Consider the following 13,252-nt stretch of genomic DNA (forward strand, 5'->3'; position numbering starts at 1 on the left):
GTGTTGGGGGAGATAGCCTACTCTCGTTTAACTTTGGGGTGCATTGATTCCCTGTATCAAGTTTTTGTTGTTGTTTTTTAACCAAGCACAAAATAGCCTAGGACAACAGCTCTAAGTCAGCAAGAGACGTAAATGAAATATACTGTAGTAACACTATACTCATATAATCTTCAGCCATTGTAAAGTCCTTCAGGCTGACCTACACACTGACCTAGGCCTTATAAGTGTGTCTTTAGATATCTTTCACAGATGCGATTGCCGTGCAGGCAATTCCCCATATCTAATGTCAACTGCCACATGACGAGGTTTGAAGTCTTCACCAAAATACAATCTGAGTGGCATGTGCATTAACCAATGGAGTGGGTTGGTCTTGGCTCTACGGACCAATCAGAGCCGAGTTCCTCAGCCGCGGCCTGCGGTGCGTCTCGATGTGTCGATGTGTGTGTGTTTCCGCCCCGGCCTGCCCTGCTGGACGCTGGCTGGAAACGACCGAGGCGGGGAGGGAAAGGTGTAGCAGTCGAGAGGCTGTGATACAGATACCACCTCAAGGGAATGTAAAAGTTTAGGGGCCGAAATCACCCACAAGACGCCGCGTCTTCGTGCCTAAAGTCTTATCATTTTATCCGGTTTCTCATGGAAGCGGATGGATTTGTGAGGAGGCGTCGGATGACAGCGGAGACTACGGGCAGTGATACCGGGGTTGCTGGAGCCTCTGCCGGGGCAGAAGTTCGATGGCTGGGGGGCAGATTCTGGGGAGTTTCTGAAAGTATCGTGGGAAGCCTGACACCCCGGATCGGAGGCGAGACGGAAATCCAGACTGTTGAAATTATCCGTAGTGCACAGGATGCAGAAACGGAGGACTCTGAACCAGACTATGAGGGCTTGCCACAGGGAGCCTCCACTAGCACCCACATGTTGGCTGGAGCTGTGGCCGGGATCATGGAGCACTGCCTCATGTTCCCCATCGACTGTGTCAAGGTAGCATAGCTCAGTGGCTAACCAGCTGACCCACAACTTTATTGTTGTTTTTTTTAACCTCTAATGAACACACAATGCTTCCGCAGCCCGGCCCCTGTTGTTGCTATGTGGATATTAGTCGTGTAAGCCAACGTGTTTGGCTTGGTAGCATAGCTTATTAGCTAAACACGCTGCAGAGCTGACGGCTGTGAGGACAAGGTCAGTCGGCTCTGTTAGCGTCTCACACCCCTACTAGCTAACTTGTTAGCATGCTATTTTAAGTTATGCACGACTAAAGCTAGCTAACCGGCTAGTTATGGTGACCACCGTTTGTTAGCAGGTCAAACACTGAAGCCCGCTTGGACACGTTGCGTAAAACAACAGCTAAGCATCCAAACAGGCTGCAGTCAAACCCCTAGCTGGTGTTATATAACTAAACTTACGTGTAAGGAAATGGAAAGGAACAGTTTAAGAGACTAGAGAAGCTAATAAGAGGAAGTATGACAACAGTTTAAAAGTTTAGGGTGACCTGAGCTGTGCTATCTGTCCATAGGAACCAAGGGCTGGTTAAATGTTGTTGTTTATGTTAACTTGGCACGGTTACTCCATGACAGGAATAATTTGTACTGCAGTTTTTTTTTAGACATTGTGGGTCTATCAGCCCTGAATGCAGCATCTATTTTGTTTCTTACCCAGTGATACTTAAACTGAGCAGCAGGGCTCACTGCCTCACACACCATAACCAATCGTTTGCAAAGGTCTTTTGATCACATGTGAGTCATGCAAGTTCGGCGGGCCAGTTCTTATCATGTGGTCTTTGTTATGTACAAGTTACCTTTATTCTGCTTGAGTTGTCAACACATATAAAGAAGCATAACCCATTGTCCCGAGAGGTCATCTAGCTGCAGCCATGCACTAGAGGTCTTTGTGTAACAGGCAGGGGACAAGAGAGACAGAGCAAGTGACAATGAGGTTAGTGTAGTCAGCTGTCCGTGTCAGAGTGAAGAGCTGTCCAATCACCCATGCTTCATTCACGTCTCTTCCACCTGTGGTCACCTCTGTTGCAGGCCTGAACCGTGATAACACCACTGTTTACAGGCCTATCTCATGTGCAGAATGACTGCTACACTGCTAACAGAGCTCAGCATCTCAGCGAGCAAGCCACATTAGATTTGGGGCTTTGGGGGGGGCGTTGTGACTCAGCAAAATGAAGTCTGCTAACCATAAACAGCCAGTTAGTTTTCAGAGGAACAGATACAACTTTGAGAAATATTTGAGATGCTTCAAACACGTTCCTTTCTCGTTGCGTAGAGCAAATGCCTTCCACTCTTCCATACCAAGATGAAGGCTGTTGCTCCTGTGCAGTAAGCTTCTCAATTAAGAGATTGCTGTGTAATTAGGGCCACGGGCAATCGCACCGGGCACTGGTCCCAACAGCTATGAAATAGCTGCAGGGACCAGTGCCCGGGCGAAGCCCGGGCACTACTGTTATTGTGTGGATTTTTTCTTCTTATTATTATTAGTGTGAATGCTGGAAGCATTCACAGTATTGTTATTCTGTTCGGCCATTTTGTTTCTTTAAACTTATTATTATTATTATTCTGAGTCTTCTTCCCTTTTTCTGCGTTTAACTCCTTCTTCATACTTTGTGCTATTTCAACAATTCATATATCAAAACGTGCAGCTTTTTCAGGACATTTATGCTATTATTTTTCTCTTTCATACTATTTATACTTTTTAAAATATTTAACTTTTTGTGCAATTTTTTTCCCATAGGAATACATTGAAACAGTCTTCAAACTCTTCAAATCTTCTGCTTCATTCAGCCTCTAATAGCTTCAGCATACTTTCAGCTACAGACTTCATTCAACTTTTAAACTGTTCACAAACCTTTCAACTATTCAGCTATATCTCAGCTTATTGATATCTTCAACAGTTTCAGATATATGTATAGTTTTAAAATCATTAAAATTTCTGACAAAATTCAGATTTAACATGAAAGTCAATGGGACGGAATGTTCGGACGTTGGCAGTTGGTAGAGTGACAGAGGGTCTAAAAATCCTCTCACATTTTTCTCTCTATCCTGTCAGCACGGCCACAGATTACACTCTACACACATAATTTCGGGCATGCTTGTAGACAAGCTCATCCTCGATCTCTTCATGTGCTCAAAAAACCAGAGAGACAAACACAATTTAAACTGGGAGCCTCCGAGTGCAGCCATTTCCCTCTCTCCTCTCATTGACTCCCATTCAAAAGTTGGCGCTGATTTTCTAAACGTCCCAAAGTTTCCAACCTGCGACCCAATCAACAATTTTTACTCTAGAAACACCAAAGTGACATGGACGCGTTCAGCAAGGTCTTATGGTTCGGAAAATGTAAACCTTTTGCTCGTACTAAGTACAGATTTGTCGTACATTAGATCTGTTTGAGGGTGTCACAGAGCAGTTAAAGCCTATGGTTAAAGCTGCCACCATACCTTAAAGCCACCAGCCAACAGTTACATGGTAACCTCAACATGGCAACCTCACCATAGTAACCTCACCATGGCAACGTCACCATGGCAACGCACACACATTCTCTCTGTTTGACTGTCTGTCGGTCATACACACACACACACACACACACACACACACTCACCATGCATACACATCCAACACACACACACAAATGGACACACACTAACTACTACACACACACACACACACACACACACACACACACACCATACACACACATCCAACACACACACACACACACACACACACACACACACACCATACACACACATCCAACACACACACACACAAATGGAAATGGACACACACACACACACAAATGGACACACTCTCACCATACACACACCCAACACACACACACACACACACACACAAATGGACACAGCTCGTTAACTTCATAAACAATCCACCTGGCGCTCGTTTAAATGTTTATAAACACAGACACAGCTAAATCAGACTGACACAGGATGCAGCTACTAACTAACTATGTGTCAAGTCAGTCACACACACACACACACACAGACTCTAGAGCCAGCTTCATGTGATTACAGTCACACACACACACACACACACACACACACACACACACACCCAACAAACATACAACCACTTACCAAACACATACACAATTTACACAATTACACAGACACACATGCACACACAACAAACACACACATTAATGGACACACACTAACCATACACAAACAGACACACACGTCCAACACACACACATTTCATACAGTTGTCAGGTCTGAACTTTTTGTATATCTTCCTCACTCACACACACACACACACACACACACTTTTGTATATCTTCAACCTCACCATGGTAACCTCACCATGGCAACGTCACCATGGCAACGCACACACATTCTCTCTATTTGACTGTCTGTCGGTCACACACACAAATGGACACACACTGACCATACACACATATCCAACACACACACACACACACACACACACACACACGGACACACACACACACACACACACACACGGACACACACTGACCATACACACATATCCAACACACACACACACACACACACACACACACACACACACACACACACACACACACACACACACACACGGACACACACTGACCATACACACATATCCAACACACATATAATTTTTATTAGAGTAATTTGAGTGTACTTAAAATGTTAATTTTTCTTTCACCACAATCTTCAACAATTCAAATAATTTCCAACCACCTAGATATTGTTTAATCTATATTAGTAATAGTCCAACAATGTATTCATGCTGTCATGTTTAAATATATTTGATTAGACTTCAGCTTTTCAATTTCTTTATGCTAATCTTCAACAATTTAAATAATTTCCAATCATTTCATACAAAATAAACCTCCTTCTTACAGGTTCCATTTGTTAATCTATTTTCACTTATTACTTTAGCCATGTTAGCACTTGTTTATCTGTTTTCTGTAGCAGTGCTTTTTGCAGCTGACTGCAGACTCCTCAACTGTTAGACTTAATAATGCAGGATTTTCCAACACATTCCTCTGCCTTTTCAACATTTCTACTGCTTTTAGACTAAACACACATTTATTACACTTAAACCTAAACAATTCAGGATTTTTTCCATCACGTCATGTCAATCAGCTTCCTGCTTACATGTTCCTTCTTTTTAATCTATTCTCACTTGTTGCTTCAGCTATGTTACTGCTGGTTCATCAGTTTTCCTTGCTGTGGCTAGCTGCAGATTTCAACTCTTCAACTGTTAAACATCTTCAACATGCAGGATTTTAACATTTTCTTCTCCTTTTTTTTTTTTTTTTTACATTTCTACTGCTTTTTGTCCTTAAAAAGGCATTAATCTTCAAGTTATATGTTTCAGCTTCAACATTAGACTTTTTCAACAGTTCTTCAGCTAATTCAACTTTGTTTCAATGATTTCTTCAGCTTATTCAGCATTGCTTCAGCAATAGCGTTCAGCTGCTTACAGCATTCACACGCATTTTCTGCAGGAAATGCTTTCTTTTTCTAGTTATTTTTCCACTTCCGGCCGATTTTCGATGTGCTACTAGTCCTGCAACTCGAAGAGTTGCAGGACATATTATATATCAAAACGTGCGTCCTGATCGGGATCGCTGTGCTATTACTTTTCTCAACAGTTTACGAATTTTTCGCGACGTAGTCGCGAAAAACTGCGCAAAAATTTTGCATGTAAGTCAATGGGACGGGCGAAAAAAAAAGACCGAAAAAGACCAATCATTGGAGTTTAACAAAAGTCTACTGCTCAGGCATACTTTCACCTAGAGACTCCATTTAAACTTTAAACAGTAGACACAAGTCTTGTGTATTGTCGTATTACTCCACGTTTTGATAGGTCATATAGTTTTTGATCAATCCCTGATCAATGACCATGATCATTTTTGGAGAAATTATGAGTTTATAATGGGTGTGTATTGCATGGAATGTTCGTGTCAGAGTGCGTGACATCATCGGTTAGAGTGGGAGAGAGTGAAGAAACATTCTGTATTTTTTCTGGATAAATTGCCACCACGGCCACAATTTACACTCTACAGACATAATTTTTTCAGAATTTGTAAGACAAACTTGTTATCTCTCATGTCATGTGCTCAAAATATCAGAGAGACTTACAGAACTTACAGAATCAGCCTCTGAGTGCGGCCACGTCTGTCCCTGCTCCTCATTGAGTCCAATACAAATATTTTCTGAGAGGAGCAGAACGGCCTGATGTTTTAAAACTGCCAGCGTCGCCAAAATATTTACTGTAGAAACACCAAATCGTACCGAAATTTTCAGTAAGTCCTTAGAGCAACGTTGATCTGTGTTTTGTTCTGATAGGAGTTACCGTTTTGTCATGCTAAGCCTAATTGTGAGACCGGTTTAGAGGCAGAAAATGGCTGTTTTTCTCCACGTTTCTGTCTGTCTCAGCCTGCGGGGGCCCCTATCGCCGTGGTAACCTCTTTGATCCTCAGGCCAGGGCTCGTTAACTTCATAAACAATCCACCTGGCGCTCGTTTAAATGTTTATAAACACAGACACAGCTAAATCAGACTGACACAGGATGCAGCTACTAACTAACTATGTGTCAAGTCAGTCACACACACACACACAGACTCTAGAGCCAGCTTCATGTGATTACAGTCACACACACACACACACACACACACACACACACACACACACACACACACACACACACACACACACACACACACACACACACACACACACACACACACACAGGTAACCTAATGTGGTTACAGCTCCTCCATATCAGTGCTTATAGAAAGATGATCATGTGTCTGTCTGATCAGCTCTGTCTTGACCTTAAGATCGTGGGTTTGATTCCCATGTTGACAGAGATGGCACAACCCGCAATAGCTCCCGTGGCCCATTCAAAATTTCCCGAGAGGAAATTTTCTAGTTATAGTTTAGTATAGACTGCCATTCTCTCTTAATGTACCCTAAATCTCAGTAATTGGTTGTGGATTTAAAAAAAAAGCATGCAGCATTTGTAGGCCTGTCAGTGTGTAGCCTACATCGCGCAGCAGATCAACTGATTTACCAGGCATTGAGAGAAGTCCTTTTCACTGAAGAAGTGGTGAAAATAATGTTTACACCGAGCACAAAGGTCATTCCTGCCTAGATATGCAAACTCGCGCTAAAGGTAAACACAGACAAGACGACCTATGGCTGGCAAGGCGGACAGACATGAATGAATGGGGAGCGGAGTACTGACATTACAGCCTCTCGTCAGAGTGAGTGTGTGATGAGTCCCTGTGCCAGATATGAAGTAAGTAGCTGTAAGCTAGCTCTCCTCATGCCCTGCATTCCACAGCTGTAGTTTAGAGTGACATGAGGACATCCATAGTGCACTTCATGCATACACACAGTGTGGTGTAAGTTTGTCCATTCAGCTGGAAGTTTGTTATTTCAGGATTGTCGCCGCCAGACCATCCCCACGCAACTCTCTTTAAATACCAAATAACACTCGACCAAAATGCTGATCCTCTGCACTTGACTTGATAATGTTTAGATAATCTATCGTTTATCTCAAAGAGGATGCGTGTGTGTGTGTGTGTGAGAGGAAGGAGAGAGAAAGGTGTGTTTCAGGGTCAGTGGGAAAAGAGGCTTACAGGAAGTCAGCTTATGTCCCCTTGTGACCTTGGAGCTTCTAACTCCAAACTTCCTTTCATTCAGTTATGCAGATACACCAACACACACACAGTGTTGAATGCCTCATGTCCCTTATTTGACTCCTTATTCACACTGCAGTTGATTTGAGATTGTTAAGCTGTAATAGGCAGACATATTGTAAGACTTGAATAATGCATTGCTTTCTATTTTAATATTCAATTTAGGTCAAACTCACTGGACATCTTATGAAACTTATTACCAAGCTGTGATGGATAGGAAAGGAGCATCATGTTGACTCTTTACTTTGTTGAATTTTACTCTTTCCTCTTCTCTAGACAAGAATGCAGAGCCTCCAGCCTGACCCTGCGGCCCGCTACAGAAACGTAATGGATGCTCTTCGACGCATTGTTGCCACAGAGGGAGTCTGGCGGCCAATGAGAGGGCTCAATGCGACAGCTGTTGGGGCGGGACCTGCCCATGCCCTCTATTTTGCCAGCTATGAGAAACTAAAAAAGACTCTAAGTGATGTCATTCACCCAGGGGCTAACAGTCATTTGGCTAATGGTACCACAAAACATACATATACACACATAAACATGTATGGCTGATATGTAGGACTTGATCAACTCCGAACCTAATGCCAAGCACCCTCAGTGTGATCTCTGTGAAGCTGCTGACTCAGCCTAATCCGCATACAGAGCAGACGAGGCCTGACCAGTCACGAAAACCCCTGGCAGGCCATCAAATCCTAGATAGAGCCTTTCTGTAGCTACAGTTGAACACTGTAAGGACGCGCCAGATCTGGTGCTGGCTTTTAGGAAAGTTCATTGATTTCTTATTTGGGTCAAGTCCAGTAATACCAAAATAGAAAGATAAAAGTTGGAAACCTTGCTCTGAATGTCAACCGTTTCCTTATTCCCTGTTCTCCCTACTCTCTCTCTCTTCCCTCTTTTCCAGTTTAGTGGGAGGCTGGGTAAGTCCTCTTTCTCCCATCTCATCTGCTCTCTCCTCTGTTGGTCCTGTCTTTTTTTAAAGCTTATTGGTTTGGTTTTAAAACCCTCAAACAGAGCAATGAACAGCCTTGTCCACTAGGTGTCTCTCTTTGCTCAGGTTTGGCCTCCTGAATTTGGTCAGGAGCATTCACTAGTTTACACCTGTGCAAACTGCTAAACGTGCTCCGATGACATACAATATTGATTTGAGCATGACATCTGCAGCTTTTAGGAATAAGGCAGTGAAGGCTGTGACATTATGACAGGGGGTTCTTGCTGTTGCATTTCCGTTCTGTGCCACTTGAATGCATTCTCTGTTTTCTGTCGTGATCATATCACTGTGGAGTAATTTCCAAGTTTTGTTTATTTCAGGAACAGCTGGGTGTGCGGCCACACTGCTTCATGATGCAGCAATGAACCCAGCAGAAGGTAAGAGACTTTTACTGTACAACACCATTTGCCTTTGACCACAAAATGAGTGTTTAGACAAAACAAAACAGCTTCCCATGCAGAAATCTCAGTGAAGAAACTTGCAGGTGCCATGCCACCTTCTCATGTTGGCTTTAACCCTGTAGTCTCACATATTGACTTTCACAGCAGCCTCCTATCCACCTGCCCAAACATGTCAGTAGAAGGACACTGGTTGTAGTCTCCATGTGCAGCTGTTAGATTGGATGCAGCTGTCCGAACAAACACTATTAAAATGACACACTCCATCTTTCTGTGTTTTTATTGAAACTGTAAGTGCTTCAGCATAGGTAATGGCTCGCTAATTTGTGTTTTTTTTTCTTTCTTTTTCCATCTTTTCCACCTTTGTGCTGGCCGAACCCTGATCATATTTGGTCTTCTCCTCCATCAATACAACTACCCTCATCTCGCAAAGTTGTGAAGCAGCGCATGCAGATGTATAATTCACCATACCGTGGCGTGTTGGACTGTGTACGCGCCATATGGCAGAAAGAGGGCCCTGCTGCCTTCTACCGCAGCTACACCACCCAGCTCACCATGAACGTGCCCTTCCAGGCGCTCCACTTCATGACCTACGAGTACCTTCAGGAGCTGCTCAACCCCCACAGACAGTACAACCCTTCATCCCACATGTTGTCTGGAGCTTTGGCTGGAGCCATCGCAGCTGCAGCCACTACGCCTCTAGACGTCTGCAAGACCCTGCTCAACACCCAGGAGTCTCTAACCCTCAGCCCCCTGCCTTCTGGCCAAGGCCCCGGCCAAGGACAAGGAGCCCACAGACAGATCTCAGGCCTGGCCCATGCCTTCCGAACAGTTTACAGGCTGGGCGGCCTGCAGGGCTTCTTCAAGGGAGTCCAGGCGAGGATCATCTACCAGATGCCCTCCACAGCCATCAGCTGGTCGGTGTACGAGTTCTTCAAGTATGGACTCACCAAGCACCAGCACAACAAGAGGAGGGCACAGCACATGGAGGCTGAGATGTAGATTTCTCCTCTATATAGTCTCCTCTAATATTGCTCTGCTCTCCATGTTAGGAGAAGACAAAGTTAATGCGCACATAGAATCTGACTAAAATCCACCTCAGTTGTCTCATCCCTCTCAGACATAGCAGATAAGAAAGACATCTTCAAAGACCGCTGGATCAGTTATGTTTCTGCTACACTTTTTCAAGACTAGATATGGTTTGAGTTATGTTGTTTCTTTCTTCTATAAGAAATAATTTACACAGTATTATAGATCTAGATAATCTAGAGACATCTTAAAGCCATTCTAGTAGCCAGTACATTTGTCCAAGTTTAGGGTAAATGTGAAGAACGCACAATTTTTTCACTTGGAAAGGTAGTCAGCAGAGGGCAGTAGTGTTACTTTTTTTTTATTATTAATTCTCGCTTTCTTACAGCCAGGTTTTTGTTTTCACCCATTCAAACTTTAAGCTTGCAAATGAAGATGATAACTACAGAAGCCCTTTCTAGACGTATGAGAAAACCTTTAAATATACTGTATGTATCTCTCTCATAACAGACAACTGTCACAGTAATCCTAGACAAGTTCATTTTGGTGTCTAGTTTGGCCTGCGCACAGGCATTTAGTTCCTTTTTTCAGCCATTTAAAATGAAAAGGAGTGACTGCAGATTGACAGTTTAGACTGACTTTTTGTCAATCATCTTAATTAATATATTCATTTCCTGATTTGGACCAGTACCCAGATACTTTTGTTGCAAAGGAGTCCTGCTAACATGGCAAGTCAACTTGTCAAAAGCCAAAATTTAAACCAGCTGATTAATTAACTATATAAAAAGGCCATTGATGAGGGCTCCATTTTTGTTTTGCCTTTGGCAGTTAAGGGAATTACTATAATTGATCAAATATTTCCCCCATTTTCCAAAGATCAGTGTCCAAGGTTGTTCCCTGTCTTGTAACAGGCAAATATACCAGTTTCCAGTAGCTCTAAGACATCTTAAGTGTGTGTTTAATTTATTTTTAAATTACGACTCCTTGAATTGTATTTTATTTTCAGCATCTGTACAACTTCAAATTTTCTCTTTATTCCCCTATTCAAATGTGTTTTATTAACCTTGGGATTCATTCAAATACCATTAATGCCTTGTGTACTTCTTTGGCAGAGTAGACCAGGGGCGTTTCTGTGCGTTAACTGTAGCTATGGGCCTGTCTCCAGCTTATGAACTACTGAGTTTTAATATCTGTGCTTCACAGCAAAGGTTGTCTTCAATGTACTGTGCCCAAAAGAATTTAAAGTTCAGTACCCGATATAATATGTATCTGCACCCCCATGGAGTACACGTAAATGAAAGCTGTCATTCTTATCAATTGATGTCTGATTGTTTCTGACACTGAATTGCACTCGATGAATAAAGACTGAACAGTGGGGCTTGACTCACTGCTCATAAATGATAGGAGCCCTTCTTTGATTTCTTCAAATGTAGCTATAATAAATGTAGGACGACGTTACAGGAAATCCTTGCATATTGTAATTTTAACCTAGGTGTGTTTGTGTGAACAGACAGAAGAAATGGATGGACAAAAGCCACGTCTGTACTGCCAGAAACAACTTGGAAGTTTGTGTGTTTTCAGGTATTTATTTTTAGTTTGAGGCAGGTACAGTTGTTTAGTCTTGAACGCAGGTGCAGATCTCATCTTTGACCTTCAAGACTGAAAACATGATTTGAACTTGTGGACACATCACCTGTGTAAAAACAGCAAGCAGAGAGAAGCTTTGGAATTCAGTAATTCATGGAGGCTAAATAAGCTGTTGGTGTAGATCTGAACCGTAGAATACATGATTGACCTGTAGCAGCTAACAAGCCAGCAAATTATATTATACATATTACTGGGGCGCAGTCTTGTACATACAGTACATTCTTACTTTCCACCATCAGCACCATATTTTACTTCAGGATGTAGCACAGAAAGACTCTGTAAATCTTCCATGTTGTCTACTTAAGTGTCTCAATCATTTTCAAATTTGTAGACAATATACTGTATATGAATATAATGAAATCCTGTACTGCCAGTTTTGCATATGCCTGAGATGTATCCTATCTAAACAAGTGTGTCAACTGATTTCCTTGCCATTTAGAGCTATGTATGAAACAATTCAGGACACATTTAGTTACAGTACAGTATGTCTCTAACATGTATCTAGTAATGGTGACATTGCAACTGCACCAGGATTGGAGTACTGTCAGTCTTTTAACATCATGTCATTTGACATGTTCACATCTTTGCTCTTTCTGGGTGAAATATAAAGCAGACACTACGCAAACACAAAAATCCTTTGGCTAGAACCTTTGGACGCGTCATGCACATAGTGGTGAAGAGTGACAGCTCCCCTACCCCAGCCTTAACATACACACACCTAGAATCACACACACACACACACATTCACATGCATGTGAGGCACCTGTTCAAACAGGGAGTGTTAATGAACTGTCTGTCGCTTTCTCTTCCACAATGTTTGCATGCATGTATACAGTATTAGTAGCCTCTTATAGTAAGTGCTATAAGTAGGCCTACAGTGGATATGCGCATATGCGTGTGTGTGCATGCTTTCTCTCACTTTGTCCACTGTCTCAGTGTGGCTAGAAATGAAGCTTATGCCAGTTATGCATTGAGTAGGAATGTTATGTGTTGAAATAGCACATATGTGGATATGTGGAACTACTGTGATAAAAATACAATAGGGCTGCCTGAGTCTGTCGGTCTGTGTGGGAGAGTGTGACAAAGCCTGTCTCCTCCAGTCTGAGAGGAGTGCTGCTGAGAGAACTATTTAGTCTGGTCATTTGCCCCTCATTTTCTCACTGTTTATGTAGCAGGCCTCTCTCTCTTTCTCTCTCTCACACACACACACACAGAGTGCATATCGGTTAAGAAAAAGACTCGAAAGATGTATTTTGCATATAGTATGAGAGAACCTAATCTCAACTCAAAGGTCCACTAATCAGCCTGTCAGTGTTTTCAACCTCATCTCATTGAGCTAAGTGTGTTGTCTAAGTGTGGAGCTATGATACTAAAGCAGTTGATATTAAGCAACTTTATTGTCAAAAATCTCCTTTAAATATCGAATAAGTGGTGTTGAGACACAAATTAAGCAGTTAAGTGTGTGCATGTGCATGTGTTAATACGCGCACAATGCTTCCCCTTGACAGATGATAGAAG

The 13,252-nt window shown here is 42.5% G+C and overlaps 1 protein-coding gene across 1 annotated transcript; it reads left to right on the forward strand.

Annotated features, from left to right (window-relative positions):
* The first annotated feature begins 467 nt into the window (after positions 1-467).
* On the forward strand, positions 468-11,493 carry slc25a28 (solute carrier family 25 member 28). The gene is made up of 4 exons (XM_085800084.1): positions 468-978; positions 7,952-8,180; positions 8,981-9,037; positions 9,492-11,493. Exons 1-4 carry the CDS (start codon positions 634-636, stop codon positions 10,058-10,060), a joined length of 1,200 nt encoding a protein of 399 aa, XP_085656210.1. The 5' UTR covers positions 468-633; the 3' UTR covers positions 10,061-11,493.
* The last annotated feature ends 1,759 nt before the right edge of the window (positions 11,494-13,252 follow it).

Source organism: Trachurus japonicus, chromosome 15, assembly GCF_045865225.1.
Source record: "Trachurus japonicus isolate A0001 chromosome 15, Traja_1.0".
In the NCBI taxonomy this organism is placed as follows: Eukaryota; Metazoa; Chordata; class Actinopteri; order Carangiformes; family Carangidae; genus Trachurus; species Trachurus japonicus.

Coding starts and splice junctions, on each gene's coding strand:
- slc25a28 (XM_085800084.1), top strand. CDS start 634: ATGGAAGCGGATGGATTTGTGAGGAGGCGTCGGATGACAGCGGAGACT. Junction 8,181..8,980: donor TAACAGTCATTTGGCTAATG/GTACCACAAAAC, acceptor TGTTTATTTCAG/GAACAGCTGGGTGTGCGGCC. Junction 9,038..9,491: donor AGCAATGAACCCAGCAGAAG/GTAAGAGACTTT, acceptor CATCTCGCAAAG/TTGTGAAGCAGCGCATGCAG.